At 42.0% G+C, this 17,592-nt stretch overlaps 2 protein-coding genes across 3 annotated transcripts; one reads left to right on the top strand and one right to left on the bottom strand.

The window, feature by feature from the left end:
* Positions 1–693: 693 nt before the first annotated feature.
* LOC105686618 (pyruvate carboxylase, mitochondrial) lies at positions 694–15,386 on the top strand. Of its 2 annotated transcripts, XM_012401611.3 has the most exons (13): positions 694–973; positions 5,216–5,463; positions 6,651–6,970; positions 7,927–8,077; positions 8,163–8,374; positions 9,227–9,429; positions 9,503–9,764; positions 9,842–10,160; positions 10,653–10,703; positions 10,826–11,683; positions 12,654–13,089; positions 13,168–13,564; positions 13,636–15,386. In XM_012401611.3, the coding sequence occupies exons 2-13, from the start codon at positions 5,322–5,324 to the stop codon at positions 13,882–13,884; spliced, it is 3,600 nt and encodes a 1,199-aa protein (XP_012257034.2). In that variant the 5' UTR covers positions 694–973; positions 5,216–5,321; the 3' UTR covers positions 13,885–15,386. The 2 variants fall into 2 exon arrangements, with proteins under 2 accessions (XP_012257034.2, XP_012257036.2); XM_012401613.3 differs by lacking the exon at positions 10,653–10,703 and having other exon boundaries at positions 695–973.
* On the bottom strand, positions 14,866–17,556 carry LOC105686238 (zinc finger protein 888-like). Its single transcript, XM_012400879.3, has 3 exons — positions 17,233–17,556; positions 16,904–17,119; positions 14,866–16,808 (listed from the first exon to the last, which is right to left on the bottom strand). Exons 1-3 carry the CDS (start codon positions 17,242–17,244, stop codon positions 15,483–15,485), a joined length of 1,554 nt encoding a protein of 517 aa, XP_012256302.2. The 5' UTR covers positions 17,245–17,556; the 3' UTR covers positions 14,866–15,482.
* Positions 17,557–17,592: the final 36 nt, after the last annotated feature.

The following is a 17,592-nucleotide window of genomic DNA, read 5'->3' as shown; positions in this document are numbered from 1 at the left end:
GAAAAATTATGTGTCATTATTGTTGAAAAAAAAAACAAAAAATTATTGCAATTAAATTTGGAAAGAAAAAAATATGTATATGAAATAGTTAATATCGATCATTTGATGTTTATTATGAGAAGAAAAAGACAAAGAAAGAAAGAAAGAATTGAATGAATAAATGAGTAAAGAAAATTTGGATTTCTTTTTTACACACATTCAAATTGCATGAACGTAGATGAGAAATGAAGAAAAAAAGAAGAAAGTCAAATGAATAAATCTGACGAAAAAAGCTGCGGCAAAATAATCAGCTGTGCACGTAACGCCTGATCAAGGCCTGATCATGAATGAAAAAAAACCGAAAGTTTATTCACTATTATTATTATTATTTTTTTTTTTTCCAATTTCACGTTATCGGGAAATTTGTATCGGCCGGCAATACAAGGAAACTACATCACCGACGCTGGGAAAAAAACCGACGCAACAAAGCGGTTGTTCATAACAATTCGAAGATGGCGTCGACTGCGGTAGTGAAAAAAACATTAATCCTGAAATTCGTCTTGCGCACATTCGAGTGGACGAAAATTATTATCAACGCGCACCACGCCAGGGACAGACAGACAGACAGACAGACGCAGTGCACGCGTGTATACGGATAAGGAGAGAGAGATAGCGATGAAAAAAAGCCGAAAAAAAAAAGGGAAAATCCACGCACACAGTACGCTGGGGCGGCGATGTATTTATACGTAGTTTCTCGCAGTACGGTTTGAGACACGGTTCGTTAACGTCTTCGACCGTGGACGGTCCGGTTCCTTCTTTTGCCACTCTCATTCTTATTCTTATTCAAAATTTTTGTCATTTTTTTTTTTTTCGAATTTCTCATTTTTTTCCATCTCCGTCGCCAAATTCATCCCCTCGAATATTAATCATCGAACCGTCGTTCCACGAGGTACGCGAAAATAAATACGAAACCACCACCTCCGATTGAGAACCGGTAAGATTTTTTGCGAAAAATTCGACGATTTTCGAAAAAATGGCAACGAAAACAAAATGTGACAGTGCGCGTCTGTGTTGTTCTTACGTTCCTTTTCTTTCACGTTTTCGTTTCAGCAATTTTATTCATTCGTTTATTTTTCTTCAATTCTCTCCCCGCACGAATTTTCATTTCTCACATTTACCTTTTTCATTTTTTTTTCTCTTTCTTCGTTGCGTTCCACTGTAGCGATTGTCCTCGTATACAGGGTGTTCGCGTGTAAAGAAACGCGAGCGATTTGAAGATTGAATGAAAAGAAAAAGTAAACTAATAAATTCGTCATTTTCGCGAATTAGTTAATTAGTTGATTAATTAATCGCACGTTTTATCGTAGTCGTTGTTGTTGTTATTATTATCATTGTCGTTATTAACATTATAATCATTGGTTTCGTTTGCCAAAATGTTCAAAGATTACGTAAAACAATTTGTCCCAGTTTTATAAAATGACTGATCAATATGTATCTACACATGAGTATACCTATGTACGTACGTACGTACGTACGTATATAAATACGTATCTTCTCACATATGTGTTGGGATAGCTCATTTAAAATTACATATTTCGTAATCGGATTGATCTGCATATAATTATTCGTAAATACATAACTACGCGTATATACATATACGCAGCCGTCGTGCTTTCAAAAAAATTATATATATACATATGTACAATAAATGAAAAGAAAATTTGTTTGAAAAAAGATGAAAAAATAATCATGATCAAATATTTTCTTTTGCTCTTCCCCCGAACGATCAATTATACGTGTACCACATGTATCGAAATTTGTAAACAATAATAACGATTATAAGCGTTGTCTTTCTTTCGTATAGGTTACGTACATAAGCGTACAGATGTATACCTATACGCGTAGTACATAGGCATGTCATCATGTGGTACATACATTATAATATTTACGTAGATATTGGGAATTTATTTTAACGGGACAAAGTGCAAAAATTTAATCACTCTGCTTATACCCACGTCACATGACGTTCCGTAACATATTAGGTAAATGTAAATCATCGCTCAACTATGTATACGTATGTAAACGTACGTATGTACGTTATACGCGTATGTATACGTGCGTATACCGTATCGATGATTTCCGTGAAAAATGTTGACGGGATTTTCCTTATTTTCTCCTTTCTTTTCATCATTTCCTATGACCTAAGTTATTATCTTACGTGAAAATGAAAATGATCGTAAAACATGACCCTTTCGTTCTGTCGTTATCATTATCATTATTATTATTATTATTAATATTATCATGACTATTCTTCAAGGTTTTCTATTTCTTTCCGTTGCTTGATCTTTTTTTTATTTATTAGAATTTTTCTTCTCTTCCTTTTTTCAAAAAGAAAATGTAACATTTGTAAAGTTTATCGACTCCATTTTTTTTCTTTTTTTTTAAATTTTTTCCTCTGCAATTTCTTTTCTTCTATTTTCTATTTTAATTTCTATCAATTTTTCTCATTCTCTCTCCTAGTTTCAACGTGCATTCGGAGTGTCATATGAGAAAACGCTGTTTGATCGTTCAATAAATTCTTTTTTTTTTTTAAATTTTTTTCTTGAATCGTTTTTTATTTAAACAAACTGCACAGGTGTAATGGGTGTACGCGAGTACATTGCCATTTTTAAATCGCCTCGGAATACCGTTTGCCAAAATTAAAAAAAAAAAAAAAATCACACGGACATCTTTTTTGTTCGGTTTGTTGAATTATTTTTTATTTATAATTTTTTCTTTATATTTTTCTTGTCTTCTTTTCGATCTCGCACTTTTTCAAAGTTCGTTGAACTTCTGTATACACATATAATGTACTTTACGTGTATACTCTTTCAGTTTATGTGAGATGCGATTTATTATATTTTCGGGCTTTCTCCGATTTAATGATTATTTATTTATTTTTATTTGTTTTTCTTTTTTTTTCTCGAACGCGACGTTTTTTATTCATCCATTTCTCGATCATCCAATTACGAAGATTGGGGTATTCGTGCACATGTATGCACATCGTACACACCTATACGTATGTAACATACAGACGACGCAGAGGTATTATCTTTAGCTTGATAAAAATTATTCTTAAATCTCAACTATTTATATTACTATGCTAGATATTGCAACACTATGTGACTGTGCGGTGTATGAATACATATACGGTGCGTACGTATACGTGTGTACAACGTACGTAACTATTATCTCAAAACGCATGTTAGTCCTATCATCTGAAACCCGACGTTATATTTTTTAGTTAATTTTCTTTTCTCTCTTCTTCTTCAAATCTTTTTCTCAACCTTTTTTTTTCTCTCAATTCCCCACGGTACACCTACTCCTGTCAACTAAATTTATTGGACTGATAGGGCAAAAGGGCTTGGGGGACCGAAAAAAAAAAATAAAAAATAAAAACAACGAAACCAAAAAAAATAGCAAAAAAAACGGAAACGAGAATAAATAAAATTTGGAAAAAACGAGAGAGAAAAAATTTAATACGTATACCTATTTAAAAAACGTAAAAATTTAATACCTATCTTCTACACATATGTATATGAAAAAACGTGGTATATATGTATTTGTGTTGTTTTACGTTAGCGATGAGGAATAAGAAAATTTCTCCCGTATACAGGGTGAGAGATAAAACTGAACGGGAGGAAAAAAAAAAGAAGGAAAGAAAAAGTGATTCATTAAGACCGATTTATTTTCACACGATGAAAATAAAATGTCATTTATGTACATACCTGTACAGGTATGTGGTACACGAGTGAATATTTATCAGACATACGTACACCTGAATTCCTGTGGATACTTTTCAAGGAATGGAAATAAAGGAAAAAAAAGAAGTAGCAGAGAGAGGAAAATGGTAACTTCGGAATCAAATTCCGTTCCTCGATTTGGAAAATTGCGAAGGGTTTTGTTTTTTTTTTCTCTCTTTTTTTCTCTCCCGTTCACCGAGTCTTCGGACTTTCAAATATTGCACAATTATAGATCTGCAAACCGACTCTTCGTGCAATCTCCTACCCGCCCCTTTGTCGATTCCATTCGATTCGATTCGATTCAATAAATCAATCAATCAATCAATGACCATATACACATATACGAGTTATGCGATCTATATTATTCTTTTCAACAGCTTCTTTCTTTATTTATAATTTTGTAATTCTATCTCTATAGTATCTTCATCTCCGAATCAATCAAATGAAACCCTATAGCCCTATATACGTGTACTATACGTATAGGAGAATCGCGACGATAATTACATCGCTAATTGGTATTATTATTATTATCATCATTATTATCGTCGTCGTTGTTATCATCACACACGTCGAACTGTGTATATCTAATAATGATCTGCTTCACGATATACAAGCCATACGATAATCTCTACGCCGCACGTACGTACGTACGTACGTATAGGTGATACTCTAATAATTTAGTTTCTAGTTCTATTATAAAATTTGGCTCAATGACAGGAGAACTATTCCTAGGTCATGTCATCCTATATACACGTATACAGGTATACAACTTGCATCTCTGCACAACGCGATGTACAATTAGAAACGAAACCTTCGTTAGATGATTGAAAATAATCGTCTTTACAATCGTCGTTAAAAATTGCAAAAAAAAAAAAAAAAGAATCTACAACCTATTTTTTATTTACGTGACAAAAATTTTCTCGTCCACGAGATGAAAGGATAATTGTTTCCTTTATTTTTTTCTTCGGTTCTTCGATTTTGGCGAAACGGGAACGCGATTCGAATGGAGATTACGTACGTGGAATACAATTAACGAGAGTAGGGGGTGAGGGGAAGGTGGAGGGGGAGGGGGAGGGACGGTGGGGGTAAAACTATGAATAATCATAGGCTAGAAAATAGAAGCTAAAAATGTAAGAAATGGAATAAAAAATCGTAAATAAAGAAAGAAAGAAAAGAGAATAATAAAGTCTCAAGGTTTTCAGTCTCGTAGAAAATTTCGCTCGTTGCATTATGCATGTGTGTATACGGTGTAGTGTATTCGTATACACGGTTACAAAGTTCAAGATTATGCAACGTATAATTTATTATAATTAAACAATAAATGAGAAGCGGAGATACGCGAAAGCGACGATCGCGTCGAATCAAACGATGGAAATATCGTATAATCGGTACAAATCGACGATTTCCAATTTTCTGATTAAAGTTTGAAATTTTTTGGTGGTCGTTTTTTCCAGGACGAAAAGCGACCGAGGGACGGTAGAAAACGAGCGGAGCGAATCTGGACCGTACTCGTGAATTTGCGAAGGGAGGTGAAAATTAATCGAAGAGGATTCGGCGAAGATGTATTCGGTGGGAAGAGCGTCGTCGGCGCTGTCGAGGCATCGCGTTATACTTCAGAGCTGGAACGTGGCTAACAATAAAAAGAATTTTGCCACAGACGTCGAATACAAACCAATCAGAAGCGTTCTCGTTGCTAACAGAGGTATGCGAGCGAGAGGGCCGTGCGTTGTTAGCGCTTACGTACATACATGTATACGTAGCGCACATCTATATCGACGATATTTAATATTATGCAATTCGTATGAATTGAGAGAAATGAAATACGGGGCGACCGCGATCGTTCTCGCGAATAATTTACGTGTTATATTATACGCGCGACGTAGGCTCCATTACGACCAATAAAACACTCGTTTGCAAATCTCGTATCGACGTCACGCTGGCGGGACGATTTTTTTTCAAACGAACGAACGAACGAAACGACGGGTTTCGCGATCTCCGTGTGCCGCGACGCCAAGTCCCTTGATCTCTCTCTCTCGTGCAGCGTGACGTTGAAAAAGACAAAACCGAGAAAACGACGGTCGGAAGAAAATGCAGGGAATAACTCGAGCTAGTTTATGCGCTCTGGGGGGATTTTCACTTATCTCCACAGCGCCGATAAGAAAATCCAAACGTCGGGCCCCGAACGAGCGCATTCGATGCCCTTCGATCACCCTATCTGTACAAATTTAGAATCGCGCGATATCGATCGACCGACCTTGACACTCGATTGATACACACGAACGATCGTCGTTCGAACGGTTCGAAGAAATCGATCATTTTTTTTTTTTTTTTTTCTTTCAATTTTCTTCAATTTTCTCAAGGACTTCCGAAGGTCGTCGGAGTATTCCCGCAGACGAAGATAATACCCACCGGAAATGAGCCCTTGACAAAAAAAATATTTAAAGCTCGCCATTCGCAATTTACTATTTTCTATTTTCTATTTTTCGTTCAAATAACGTGAAAAACTTTCTCCATTTTTTTTTTTTCGAATTTTCTAGCTCGTACGCCGCTGATCCGATCCAAAAAACGCATATAAGTATTCTCGTAGTAAATCGAACGATCCGCAAAAAAGTTCCGATTAAAAATTTCCGCCGGTCCAGCCGTTCCGAAGATATCGAGCCTCAAACTTCGATCTCTCCGGAATCACCGTCGCTTTTATTTTACCAAAAAACAGCAAACCGCGAACGGCCGTCTCCGAATATTTTTTCGAGGACTCGTTTTCGCGGAGGATCTTCGTCCCGGGGACACTCGGACGACCTTCCGAAGTCCTTGAGAGAAAAGAAAAAAAAAAAAAAAAGAAAAGGTGCTTCGACTCGCGATCAATCGTCTCATCGATCTTTTTCCTCGCAGGTGAAATCGCCATAAGAGTTTTCCGAGCATGCAACGAACTCGGCATACGTTCGGTGGCGATATACTCCGAGCAGGACAAGATGCACATGCACCGGCAGAAGGCCGACGAGGGCTACATGGTGGGACGGGGTCTGCCGCCGGTGCAGGCGTACCTAAACATCCCCGAGATAATACGTGTCGCAAAGGAGAACGACGTAGACGCCATCCACCCGGGGTACGGATTCCTCTCCGAAAGATCGGATTTCGCTCAGGCCGTTACCGACGCGGGTATAAGGTTCATAGGGCCCAGTCCGAAGGTCGTCCAACAAATGGGCGACAAGGTAGGCGATCCGAGAAAATTTTGACGAAAACGTCCCTAACATACGGGAGGGGGGGGCAAAATGGGGTACTTAAGAAACCGTTATGTTTTCAAGGACTTGAATATGCTGATTTTTCTCGTTTTCACTTGTAATTAAAGGAAAATAATCAAATTTCAAGTTGCCGTGGAAAAAATAATGTTTTTTTTTCAATACTATCAAATTTGAAAATATCAAAATTTTTACCAAATTTTTGGGGTACCCCATTTTACCACCCCCACCCCATTTTGCCACCCCCTCCCCTATGTATATCTGCAAATTGATGGACTCCGAAAGCCAATTTTGGACGAACGAAAAAAGTCCCCGAAATATATAACTGCGAAACGGACTCGAACGGCGAAGACGTCCGGAGATGCATTTTTTAAAAAAAAATTTGATTGAGCTTCGTCCGCCATTTTGGATTGGCAAAATCGTCGATGAGGAAATGTGTTCGGAATTCGGTACTCTGCATGTTTTACTCGAACAATATTTGGATGAAACCGAAAGAAAGCGACACGGTTAGCGAAAAAAATGTTCGTGACGTTTTTTTTCTTCTTTCAATCGCCATTTTACTTTAACAATTTTTGGATAAAGACGAAAGGAAGTGACACGGTTAGCGCTTTTTTGATCGTGACATTTATTATTTATTTATTTATTTATTTTTTTTTTTAGAGCCATCAAAAAGTGCCTCGAATAAAATTCGCGGAGTCCTCACAGGACTAAATTCCGAACATTTTTTGTGCTCGCAATTTTCACATCCAAAATGGCGAAAGAAGCTCGAGGAATTTTTTTTTTTTTTTTTGTTGAAAAAGTACGCGTCTTCGGGCCACCCGGTATACTCGTAGCAAAAACTTTGGCTCTCGGGTCCGTTTCGCCGTTACGGAGTCCGATTATTGTCCGGACGAACGACGAGCGTAAAACGAGCGCTTTGGCGGCCGCAGGTCGCCGCGAGAAAAGCGGCAATCGAAGCCGGAGTCCCGATAGTCCCGGGGACCGACGGTCCCGTGACGACGGCCGACGAGGCTCAAGAGTTTTGCAACAAGCACGGGCTACCCGTGATATTCAAAGCTGCCTACGGAGGAGGCGGCAGAGGTGGGTGTCCTTGCGACGATTTTTAAACGTGGAGAGGTAAAGGTGTGAAAATTGCGTCGACTGATTCGGTCGGTTTTCTCCCCAGGGATGAGGGTGGTCAAGCAGATGGAGGAGGTGCGCGAGATGTTCCAGCGCGCCTCTTCCGAGGCGGAGGCGGCATTCGGCAACGGGGCGATGTTCATAGAAAAGTTCATCGAAAGACCGAGGCACATAGAAGTCCAGCTGCTCGGTGATCACGCCGGTAACGTGGTGCACCTCTACGAAAGGGACTGCTCGGTGCAGAGGCGGCATCAGAAGGTGAGGAGGGATTTGCGTGAGGGTTTTCTAAAGAGTTTGCGTGAGAGTTTGCGTAAGGGTTTGCGCGAGGATTTTCCGGAGAGTTTGCGTGGAAGTTTGCGTGAGTTTGCGCGAGAGTTTGCGTGAGGGTTTGCGCGAGAGTTTGCGTGAGGGTTTCCGCGAGGGTTTCCGGAGAGTTTGCGTGGAAGTTTGCGTAAGGGTTTGCGGAACTTTGCGTGAAGGTTTGCGCGAGGATTTTCCGGAGAGTTTGCGTGAGTTTGCGCGAGAGTTTGCGTGAGAGTTTTCCGGAATTTGCGTGAAAGTTTCCGGAGAGTTTGCGTGAAAGTTTGCGTGAGGGTTTGCGTAAGGGTTTGCGGAACTTTGCGTTAGGGTTTGCGCGAGGATTTTCCGGAGAGTTGGCGTGAGAGTTTTCCGGAAAGTTTGCGTGGAAGTTCGCGTGAGGGTTTTCCGGAAAGTTTGCGTGAGGGTTTGCGGAACTTTGCGTGAGGGTTTCCGCGAGGGTTTCCGGAGAGTTTTCCGGAGAGTTTGCGTGGAAGTTCGCGTGAGGGTTTTCCGGAGAGTTTGCGGGAGTTTGCGTGAGGGTTTTCCGGAGAGTTTTCCGGAGAGTTTGCGTGGAAGTTCGCGTGAGGGTTTTCCGGAGAGTTTGCGGGAGTTTGCGTGAGGGTTTTCCGGAGAGTTTTCCGGAGAGTTTGCGTGGAAGTTTGTGTGAGTTTGCGTGGAAGTTTGTGTGAATTTGCGCGAGAGTTTGCCGGAGAGTTTGCGGAGGGTTTTTCCGGAGAGATTGCGTAAGGGTTTGCGTGAGGGTTTGTCGGATCCCAGTAGATGTCTGAGTGTTTTCCGTGTGTATCGCAGGTGGTCGAAATCGCGCCGGCGCCTTCGTTGGACCCGAAGGTCCGCGACAAGATGACGGAGCACGCGGTGAGGCTGGCTAAGCACGTCGGCTACGCGAACGCGGGTACGGTGGAGTTCCTCGCCGACGAGTCCGGCAATTTCTACTTCATCGAGGTGAACGCCCGGCTGCAGGTGGAGCACACCGTCACCGAGGAGATCACGGGGTGAGGGAAAACCACCGAGGCCCTCCGGGCATCTCCGTTGGGACGCGAATCTCACCCTTTCCCTCCGTTCCAGGATCGACCTCGTCCAGTCGCAGATCCACATTGCGGAGGGCATGACCCTGCCCGAACTTGGCATGACGCAGGAGAAGATCAGGCCCCAAGGTTACGCGATCCAGTGTCGGGTGACCACCGAAGATCCCGCCAAAGGTTTCCAACCGGACACCGGAAGGATCGAGGTCTTCCGTTCCGGAGAGGGGATGGGCATCCGTCTGGACGGCGCTTCGGCGTTCGCCGGGGCGATAATATCACCCTACTACGATTCTCTTCTGGTCAAGGTGGGTCGTCGAAGGCAAAAAAAGAGAGGCGCAAATTTCACCGATCGTTTCGAATTGGATTCCGTTCAATTTTCAAGGTAATAGCCCATTCCGGAGACTTGCAATCCTCCTGCGCGAAGATGAACCGAGCTCTGAGGGAGTTCAGAGTGCGAGGTGTCAAAACGAACATTCCATTTTTGCTCAACGTATTGGAGAATCAGAAGTTCTTGAACGGAAACGTGGACACTTATTTCATCGACGAGAATCCGCAGCTATTCCAGTTCCAACCGAGTCAGAACCGAGCGCAAAAGTTATTGAACTATTTGGGTACGGTTTTGGTGAACGGGCCCAGCACTCCGTTGGCAACGTCTCTGAAACCAGCTGAGATAAAACCGCACGTACCCGAAATAGCGAGAGGTATGCTGATTTATTGGCGCCATTTTTTAATTCCATTTATTTCGATTGATCGGTAGTTGTCAAGGTCATACTCTCGTTGGCGTTTTCCAATTTTATTTTTTTTTCATAACGGTGCAAGGGTGTGAAAAACGAACTTCATATTGGCAAAATTTACTCTTCAAATACGTAGATAACAATTTCCTCAAGTTTTTTTTTTTTTTCATTTTCATCCTAGGATGAAAACGCTTTTGGAAAAAAACCAAGTAACCGACAAAAAAAAAAGAAAAAACTCGTTGTTTTTTTTTTTGTGCTTCTCGCTATCTTTCTTTATGGTTATGGATTCGCACAAAATTCGATCACCCTTCCCCCCCCCCCTCCCACCCGTAAAACCCGAAAAAAAAAGGAAAAAAAAAGGATCGAAATTTCTAAATTAATCTCCTATTCATTTTTACCATCATACTCCATTAATTTATGGCACGCTTTTATCGGTTTTTCTTTGACCACGTTTTTTAGACTTTGCTAAGCTTGCCGCAGCCGAAGAGAGCGGAGATCCAGACGCACCAGGTATGTGAGAGGCTTGAATCCGGTCGATGAATCTAAGCGGCGGTGATCAATGAAATAAGGAAAGCCGGCCGGCGGCCGGCGGGAGTCGTGCGCGATTTTTAAGTCGGATTTGTTCCCCGCAGGAATACTGGAGCCCCCCCAGGGACTGCGGAAGGTCCTGAAGGAGCAGGGACCCGAGGCGTTCGCCAAGGCGGTGCGCGCCGACAAACGTCTGTTGCTGATGGACACGACGTTCCGTGACGCGCACCAGTCCCTCCTGGCAACGAGGATCAGGTCCCACGATCTGCTGCTGATATCGCCGTACGTGGCTAACAAGTTCAGCGGTCTCTACGCCCTGGAGAATTGGGGGGGCGCGACCTTCGACGTCGCCCTTAGGTTCCTACACGAGTGCCCTTGGGAACGGCTGGAGGACATGCGCAAGGCCATACCGAACATACCCTTCCAGATGTTGCTCAGAGGAGCCAACGCGGTCGGTTACACCAACTACCCGGACAACGTGGTCTTCAAGTTTTGCGAACTCGCCGTGCAGTCGGGAATGGACATATTCAGGGTGTTCGACTCCCTCAACTACCTGCCCAACCTGATCCTGGGCATGGAGGCCGCCGGCAAGGCCGGGGGGGTCGTAGAGGCGGCGATATCCTACACGGGTGACGTCAGCGACCCAACACGCACCAAGTACGACCTGAAGTACTACACGAAATTGGCCGACGAACTCGTCAAGGCCGGTACTCACGTACTCTCCATCAAGGACATGGCCGGTCTCCTGAAGCCGAAGGCGGCCAGCATCCTCATAGACGCCATCAGGCAGAGGCAACCCGACGTTCCCATCCACATCCACACCCACGATACGGCCGGCGCCGGCGTAGCCGCGATGTTGGCCTGCGCCGAGGCTGGCGCCGACGTAGTCGACGTGGCCGTCGACAGCATGTCCGGCATGACCAGTCAACCTTCGATGGGGGCAGTGGTAGCTTCGTTGCAAGGTAACCTTCGAAAGGGACCCTCCACCCCCCCGATGTGTAACGTTGAGAAAGTAATGTTTGCCATCGATTGTTCTTCGTTTGCCAGTGTTTGCCATAGTTTTATCTTCTAGTTTGCCTCTTTTTACTTTGAAATTTCTGAGTTTCCGGAAATTGGGGGGCAAACTTCGCCGATTTTGATCCCCGACAAATCCCGAATCGCAAACAAATGTTTGCCATCGATTGTCCTCCGTTTGCCATATTTTTATCTTCTAGTTTGCCTCTCCTTACTTCAAAAATTATTCGTTTGCGGAAATTAGCAAGGCCGTCTTTGCCATCGTTTGGCCCCCGTTTGCCAATGTTTGCGATATTGTTATATTTTAGTTTGCCTCTCCTTGCTTGAAAATTTATCAGTTTTCGAAAATAGGGGGGCAAACCTCGCCGATTTGGACCTCCAACAAATCCCGAATCGCAAACAAATGTTTGCCATCGTTTGTCCTCCGTTTGCCAATGTTTGCGATATTTTTATATTTTAGTTTGCCTCTTCTTACTCTCAAACTTGTCCGTTTTCGAAAAGTGGGAAGGCAAACTTCGCCAATTTGGCCCCCCAACAAATCCCAAATCGCAAAAAAATGTTTGCCATCGTTTGTCCTCCGTTTGCCAATGTTTGCCATATCTTTATCTTCGTCTGCTTCTTTCTAAATTAAAAGTTATTCTCTCTCAAAAATCAACTCTACGAAATTGGCTAAAATATCGAAATCTGTTTGTATCTATCTGTTTCTCTCCGAAATCAACAACTTTCAAAGTAATAAGTGACAAACTAAAATACAAACACATGGCAAACATCGGCAAACGTGGTACAATCGATGGCAAACATTTTTTCTCAAACTGTACACATCGGGGGGGGGGACCGAGTTCGCTTCGGTCTCAGTTTCGTCGAGAACTCTATTGATCCTAAAAAAAAAAAAAAAAAAATTCCTCCCCGCTTAAACAGGAACGCCTTTGGACACCGGTTTCCAACTGACTGACATATCGGAGTACTCCGCTTACTGGGAACAGACGAGAACATTGTACGCGCCTTTCGAGTGCACCACGACGATGAAGTCCGGCAACGCCGATGTTTACTTGAACGAGATACCCGGCGGACAGTACACCAATCTACAGTTCCAAGCGTACTCTCTGGGACTCGGCGAGTTCTTCGAGGACGTTAAGAAGGCCTACCGCGAGGCGAACCTCCTCCTCGGCGACATTATAAAGGTGACGCCTAGCTCGAAGGTCGTCGGCGACTTCGCCCAGTTCATGGTACAGAACAAACTCAGCGCCGCCGACGTACTGGAGAAGGCCGAGGAGTTGTCATTCCCGAAATCGGTGGTCGAGTTCCTCCAGGGCGCGATCGGGGAGCCCTACGGAGGATTCCCGGAGCCTCTGAGGTGAGTCCCTTCCGTCCGATCGGCGAGAAGGTCGTTTCAAGGTCGTCGTTAAAACCGCTCCAAATTCCGACTCCACAGATCCAAGGTGCTGAAGAACATGCCGCGCATCGAGGGCAGACCCGGCGAGAGTTTGGCCCCCCTGGATTTCGGGGCGTTGAAAAATCAGCTCAAAGAGTCCCACCCCCACGTGTCGGACAAGGACGTAATGTCGGCGGCATTGTACCCCCAGGTTACCAACGACTTTCTGACATTCAGGGAGGAATTCGGACCGGTGGATAAACTGGACACGAGGATATTCCTGACCGGGCCGAAGGTCGGCGAGGAGTTCGAGGTCACTATAGAGAAGGGCAAGACCTTGGGTCTGAAGACCCTCGCGATGGCCGAAGATCTGACGCCGAACGGGGAGCGGGAGGTATTCTTCGAAATGAACGGACAACTGAGGTCCGTCTTCATCAAGGACAAAGAAGCCGTCAAGGTAAAATTTCGCGAGGGGGGATGGGTGGGGGGGGTAGAAAATAAAATGAAATCGTCACACGTCATTTTCAGGAGTTGCACATCCACCCGAAAGCGGCTAAGGGTGACAAGAGTCAAGTCGGCGCCCCTATGCCGGGGACCGTGATCGACATCAGGGTCAAGGTTGGGGATGAGGTGGAGAAGGGCGCGGCCCTGGTAGTTTTATCGGCGATGAAAATGGAGATGGTGGTGCAAGCCCCGAAGGCCGGTAAAATCAAATCGCTCGCTATAGATCAAGGTATGAAACTCGAAGGGGACGATCTACTGCTCACCATGGAATAATCGTCGATGAATGAAGATCGAGTGTTCGATGCTGAAACGATGCAAAATAATACACGACGATAGAACTATGATATAATACGAGAAAAGACTACGACACCCTATGAGTTTAAATGATAAGTTGCGAAAAATTATTCAATCGATATTTACCTACATACGTCATTGAAAAATGGATGGGTATGAAATTTGTTTTTTTTTTTCATTAGGATTACGCTGTTTATTAGCTGTTCATGTAACTCGCGACCGTTAATTTGCCATGGTCGAAAGTATTTGAAGACCAATAATTCGATTGACATAGAGAAGAGAAAAATTAAGCGGGGAACAAAATAAAATATATATACATATATTCGTCGATATTTGCGAAAGAGAAAGGGAAAAAAAATCAAAAAATTCTCGTACTTAAATGCCAAACTAGTTAACGTAATTAGCGGCCTTATAAACAAACGCATAATAACGTGTGTGAGATATGATTTGTCTTTTTCAATGATTATTATCATTTTGTTTTTTTTTTTTTTGGATCTTTCGAACCATTTTTTTCAATGGTTAAAAACCGATTCAACAAAACTAAACATCGCGCACATTTAGACAATAGTGTAGACGGTTATTTAAGAAAAAAAATAAAAAGAAATTAATTAATAAATAATTCACGACGGTGCGTAATATATTTAAATAATATAATAAAACGTAATTTATTGCGAAAGATATTCTAATACTGTATACGATCAATGGTGGTGCGAAATAGTTGAAAAGTATGAGAAGAAAACTTGAAAAATAAAATAAAAATAAAATAAAATGAAACCAAAAAGCCATAAAAAATAAATAAATAAAACATACACGAATACGTATAAATGAGATTTGAAAAACAACATCACATCTTACAATTATATTATAGAATGTACGATATAATATATTTTCCTGTAAATATTAAAAAAAAAAAAAAACGAAAAATGAAAAAGAACGAAAAATACGAGTAGATTCGTATGATTAATTATTATTATTTTTTTTTTTTTTGTTCTTTTATAACTCATAGTGAAAATATTTCGTGAAGTTCCTAAAGAGAACAATAACCGATTCTTTTAAAAATAATAATTATTCTTCTTTTTATATGAATTTTATCATTGTTTCCATTTGGCATGAAATCTGTATATTTGTTAGACAGATGTTGTAACGTTGATGTTAATTATTTGTAAGTATGGGGCTCGTTGATTTGTAAATAACTGTATCAGGGTTGATGTGTAATATATACATATATTATATACACGACATATATATATTATAAGATCATTAAAGTTGAAAATATTTTACAATTAATTATCTGATTGATTCGATATTATTGTAGTTTAATTATACGTTCAACGGTGCGATAAGTTGTTTATTCATTAGTGTCGCATTGAATGCATCCATGATTTATATTTATTAGAAGTAGAAAATAAAAAGGAATAAAAAAAAGAAATAAAGGAATGAGAGAAACAGTTTCGAATAAAGAAAAATATTTCCATAATAAAGTATCGAGTTTCATTTGGAAAATTTGTATTTAAAAATAAGTTAAACGTCATTTGGACGTGACCCATTGCAGAAATCGCGAGTTTTTAATAAATTAATTACTGTCCTAAGTGAAGATGAAGGTGATTTCTCAAGTTTGTGAAATAGGTGAATCGCTTCTTGCATTTGTCACATTCGAATGATTTTTTATTGGCGTGCGAGAGCATGTGATTTTTCAAGTAATCTTTACGCGAGAATTGCTTGTGGCAAATAATGCATATGAATTGCTTGAGACCGGAGTGGACTAATTTGTGACGTTCCAAATCGGAGGATCGAGAGAATTCTTTTTCACACGTCTCGCATTTGAAAAGTGTACCGAGATGCAGACGCATGTGAGCTTTGAGGTGTTCCGGTCGCGATAACTGCTTGCTGCAAATACCACATTTATTTTGATCCTTGTTCTCCCGATCGTCGAAGGACAATTTTTTCTCTACGTGGATCCGAACGTGCTCCTTTAAACGGACCTTTCTGTTGAAACGTTTCTCGCAAACCGCGCACTCGAACTTTTTCTCCGACCAATTATTGTGCGCGCACGTGGTCCCCTCGAAATTCGGTTCGGAGCTCCCCGGATTCGAGGGCAAACCGTCGATTTCTTCGCTCAGATTCATGGAAAATCTGACGTGGTTTTGGATCTCGTGATCGGCGGGTACCGAGTCCACGTGGGAAAGCATGTGCTTTTTCAGATTGTCTTTGCGAGAGAATTTTTTCTGACACGTAGGACACTCGAAAAGCTTTTTGTCCAAGTGCGTGAGCTTGTGACGATCCAGATCCGAGGGGCGGGAAAATTCTTTTTGACAAACACTGCAGCGAAAACACGTACCGAGGTGGAGACGCATGTGCGCTCTGAGGTGAGACGCGCGAGAAAATCTTTTGCTGCATTTGTCGCACTCGAACAGGGTACCCAGATGTTGACGCATGTGAGTCCGGAGGTGCTGGGGACGCGATAATTGCTTGTGACAAATGGTACACTTGTTCAGACCGTTCTCAAAGCCGAAAAACTCCCCCTCGGAGCACTGCGAATGGCTCAAAATATGCTGCTTCAAATGATCCTGTCTGGAAAACTGCTTTTGACAGGTACTGCATTGGAACGGCTTTACACCGGAGTGTATCAATTTGTGCCTGGCTAAATCGAACACGCGGGAAAACTCCTTGTGACAAATGTCGCATAGGAACCTCCCCGTCGTACCCAAATGCAAGTCTACAATGTGTCTGTCCAAAGAAACTCGGCTGAAAAATTGGACCTGACAGATAGCGCATCGGTAGGGACTCTCGTTATCCTCGTTTACCTTCCATTCCACTTCCACATTTTCCCCGTTGAAGAAATTCTGCGTCTCTGGGAGAGCTACGTACTGTATCGAAGATTTTGTCATAGTGTCCTTCTTCATCTAAAAGAATCATTATACTGTCGGTTAGTCTCGCGATCATTCATTGTTTAGTTTTCTGAATCTTGAAACTTCTTCTCAAACCTATTTGTACTCACCAAATCTGTCAGATTGATGTCGATAAATTTACCGGTCATTCCGAGCTCGGTGGCAGCGCCTTCTATCTTTATCGAATTTCGAGTCTTTGATTTATCATCTGGTTTCGATATGGTCTCAACATAATCGAGGAATCCCTTCAAGGAAGATATATCTTTGGGCGATGCCTCTCCAATGATTTGTATCATTCCATCAACGCCGTTGAACAATACATTCTCCTAAAAACACATGGCTGATGAATTCAAAGTGTCGCTCCGATGCATTGCAACGATGGATAACCCCAAAATTTGTAGAAAATAATGGAAGTAATTTCTCATTTCTTTTTACTTACCTCGCGATCCATTTGTTGTTCTCAAGAAAAGAAAAGTACAGCAGTCTCAATCGTTTGCACACATTTGATTGTCAATTCACTTGGTAATAACCATTGCAATTTGTTTTTTTTTGTATTTTTACATCAATTCACCTAGCTACACCGCACTCAGGAAATTCGAATAGCGAACCACAGTAAACTAGAGACGAAAACATCGCTGCTGTATTTCAACCAATTAACTACTCTCTTTGTTACTAATTGATAAACGATACGATTGCGATATAATTATAATTTACGGATTTGTTTCTAGTCTTGTGCCGCGAAATTACGTCGGTCCGCCATTTTCTGCCCATCATGGCTGGACGTGAGGTAGACCGTGCC

This window comes from Athalia rosae, chromosome 8 (genome assembly GCF_917208135.1).
Source record: "Athalia rosae chromosome 8, iyAthRosa1.1, whole genome shotgun sequence".
In the NCBI taxonomy this organism is placed as follows: domain Eukaryota; kingdom Metazoa; phylum Arthropoda; class Insecta; order Hymenoptera; family Athaliidae; genus Athalia; species Athalia rosae.
This window is presented reverse-complemented; position numbering and strand designations above follow the sequence as displayed.

Excerpts from the sequence above, each read along its gene's own strand:
- LOC105686618 (XM_012401611.3), top strand. The coding sequence starts at position 5,322 with ATGTATTCGGTGGGAAGAGCGTCGTCGGCGCTGTCGAGGCATCGCGTT. Across the intron at positions 8,375-9,226 it reads TGCAGAGGCGGCATCAGAAG|GTGGTCGAAATCGCGCCGGC; the intron begins GTGAGGAGGGAT and ends TGTGTATCGCAG. Across the intron at positions 10,161-10,652 it reads CGTACCCGAAATAGCGAGAG|ACTTTGCTAAGCTTGCCGCA; the intron begins GTATGCTGATTT and ends CACGTTTTTTAG.
- LOC105686238 (XM_012400879.3), bottom strand. Across the intron at positions 16,809-16,903 it reads ACATCAATCTGACAGATTTG|ATGAAGAAGGACACTATGAC; the intron begins GTGAGTACAAAT and ends TGATTCTTTTAG.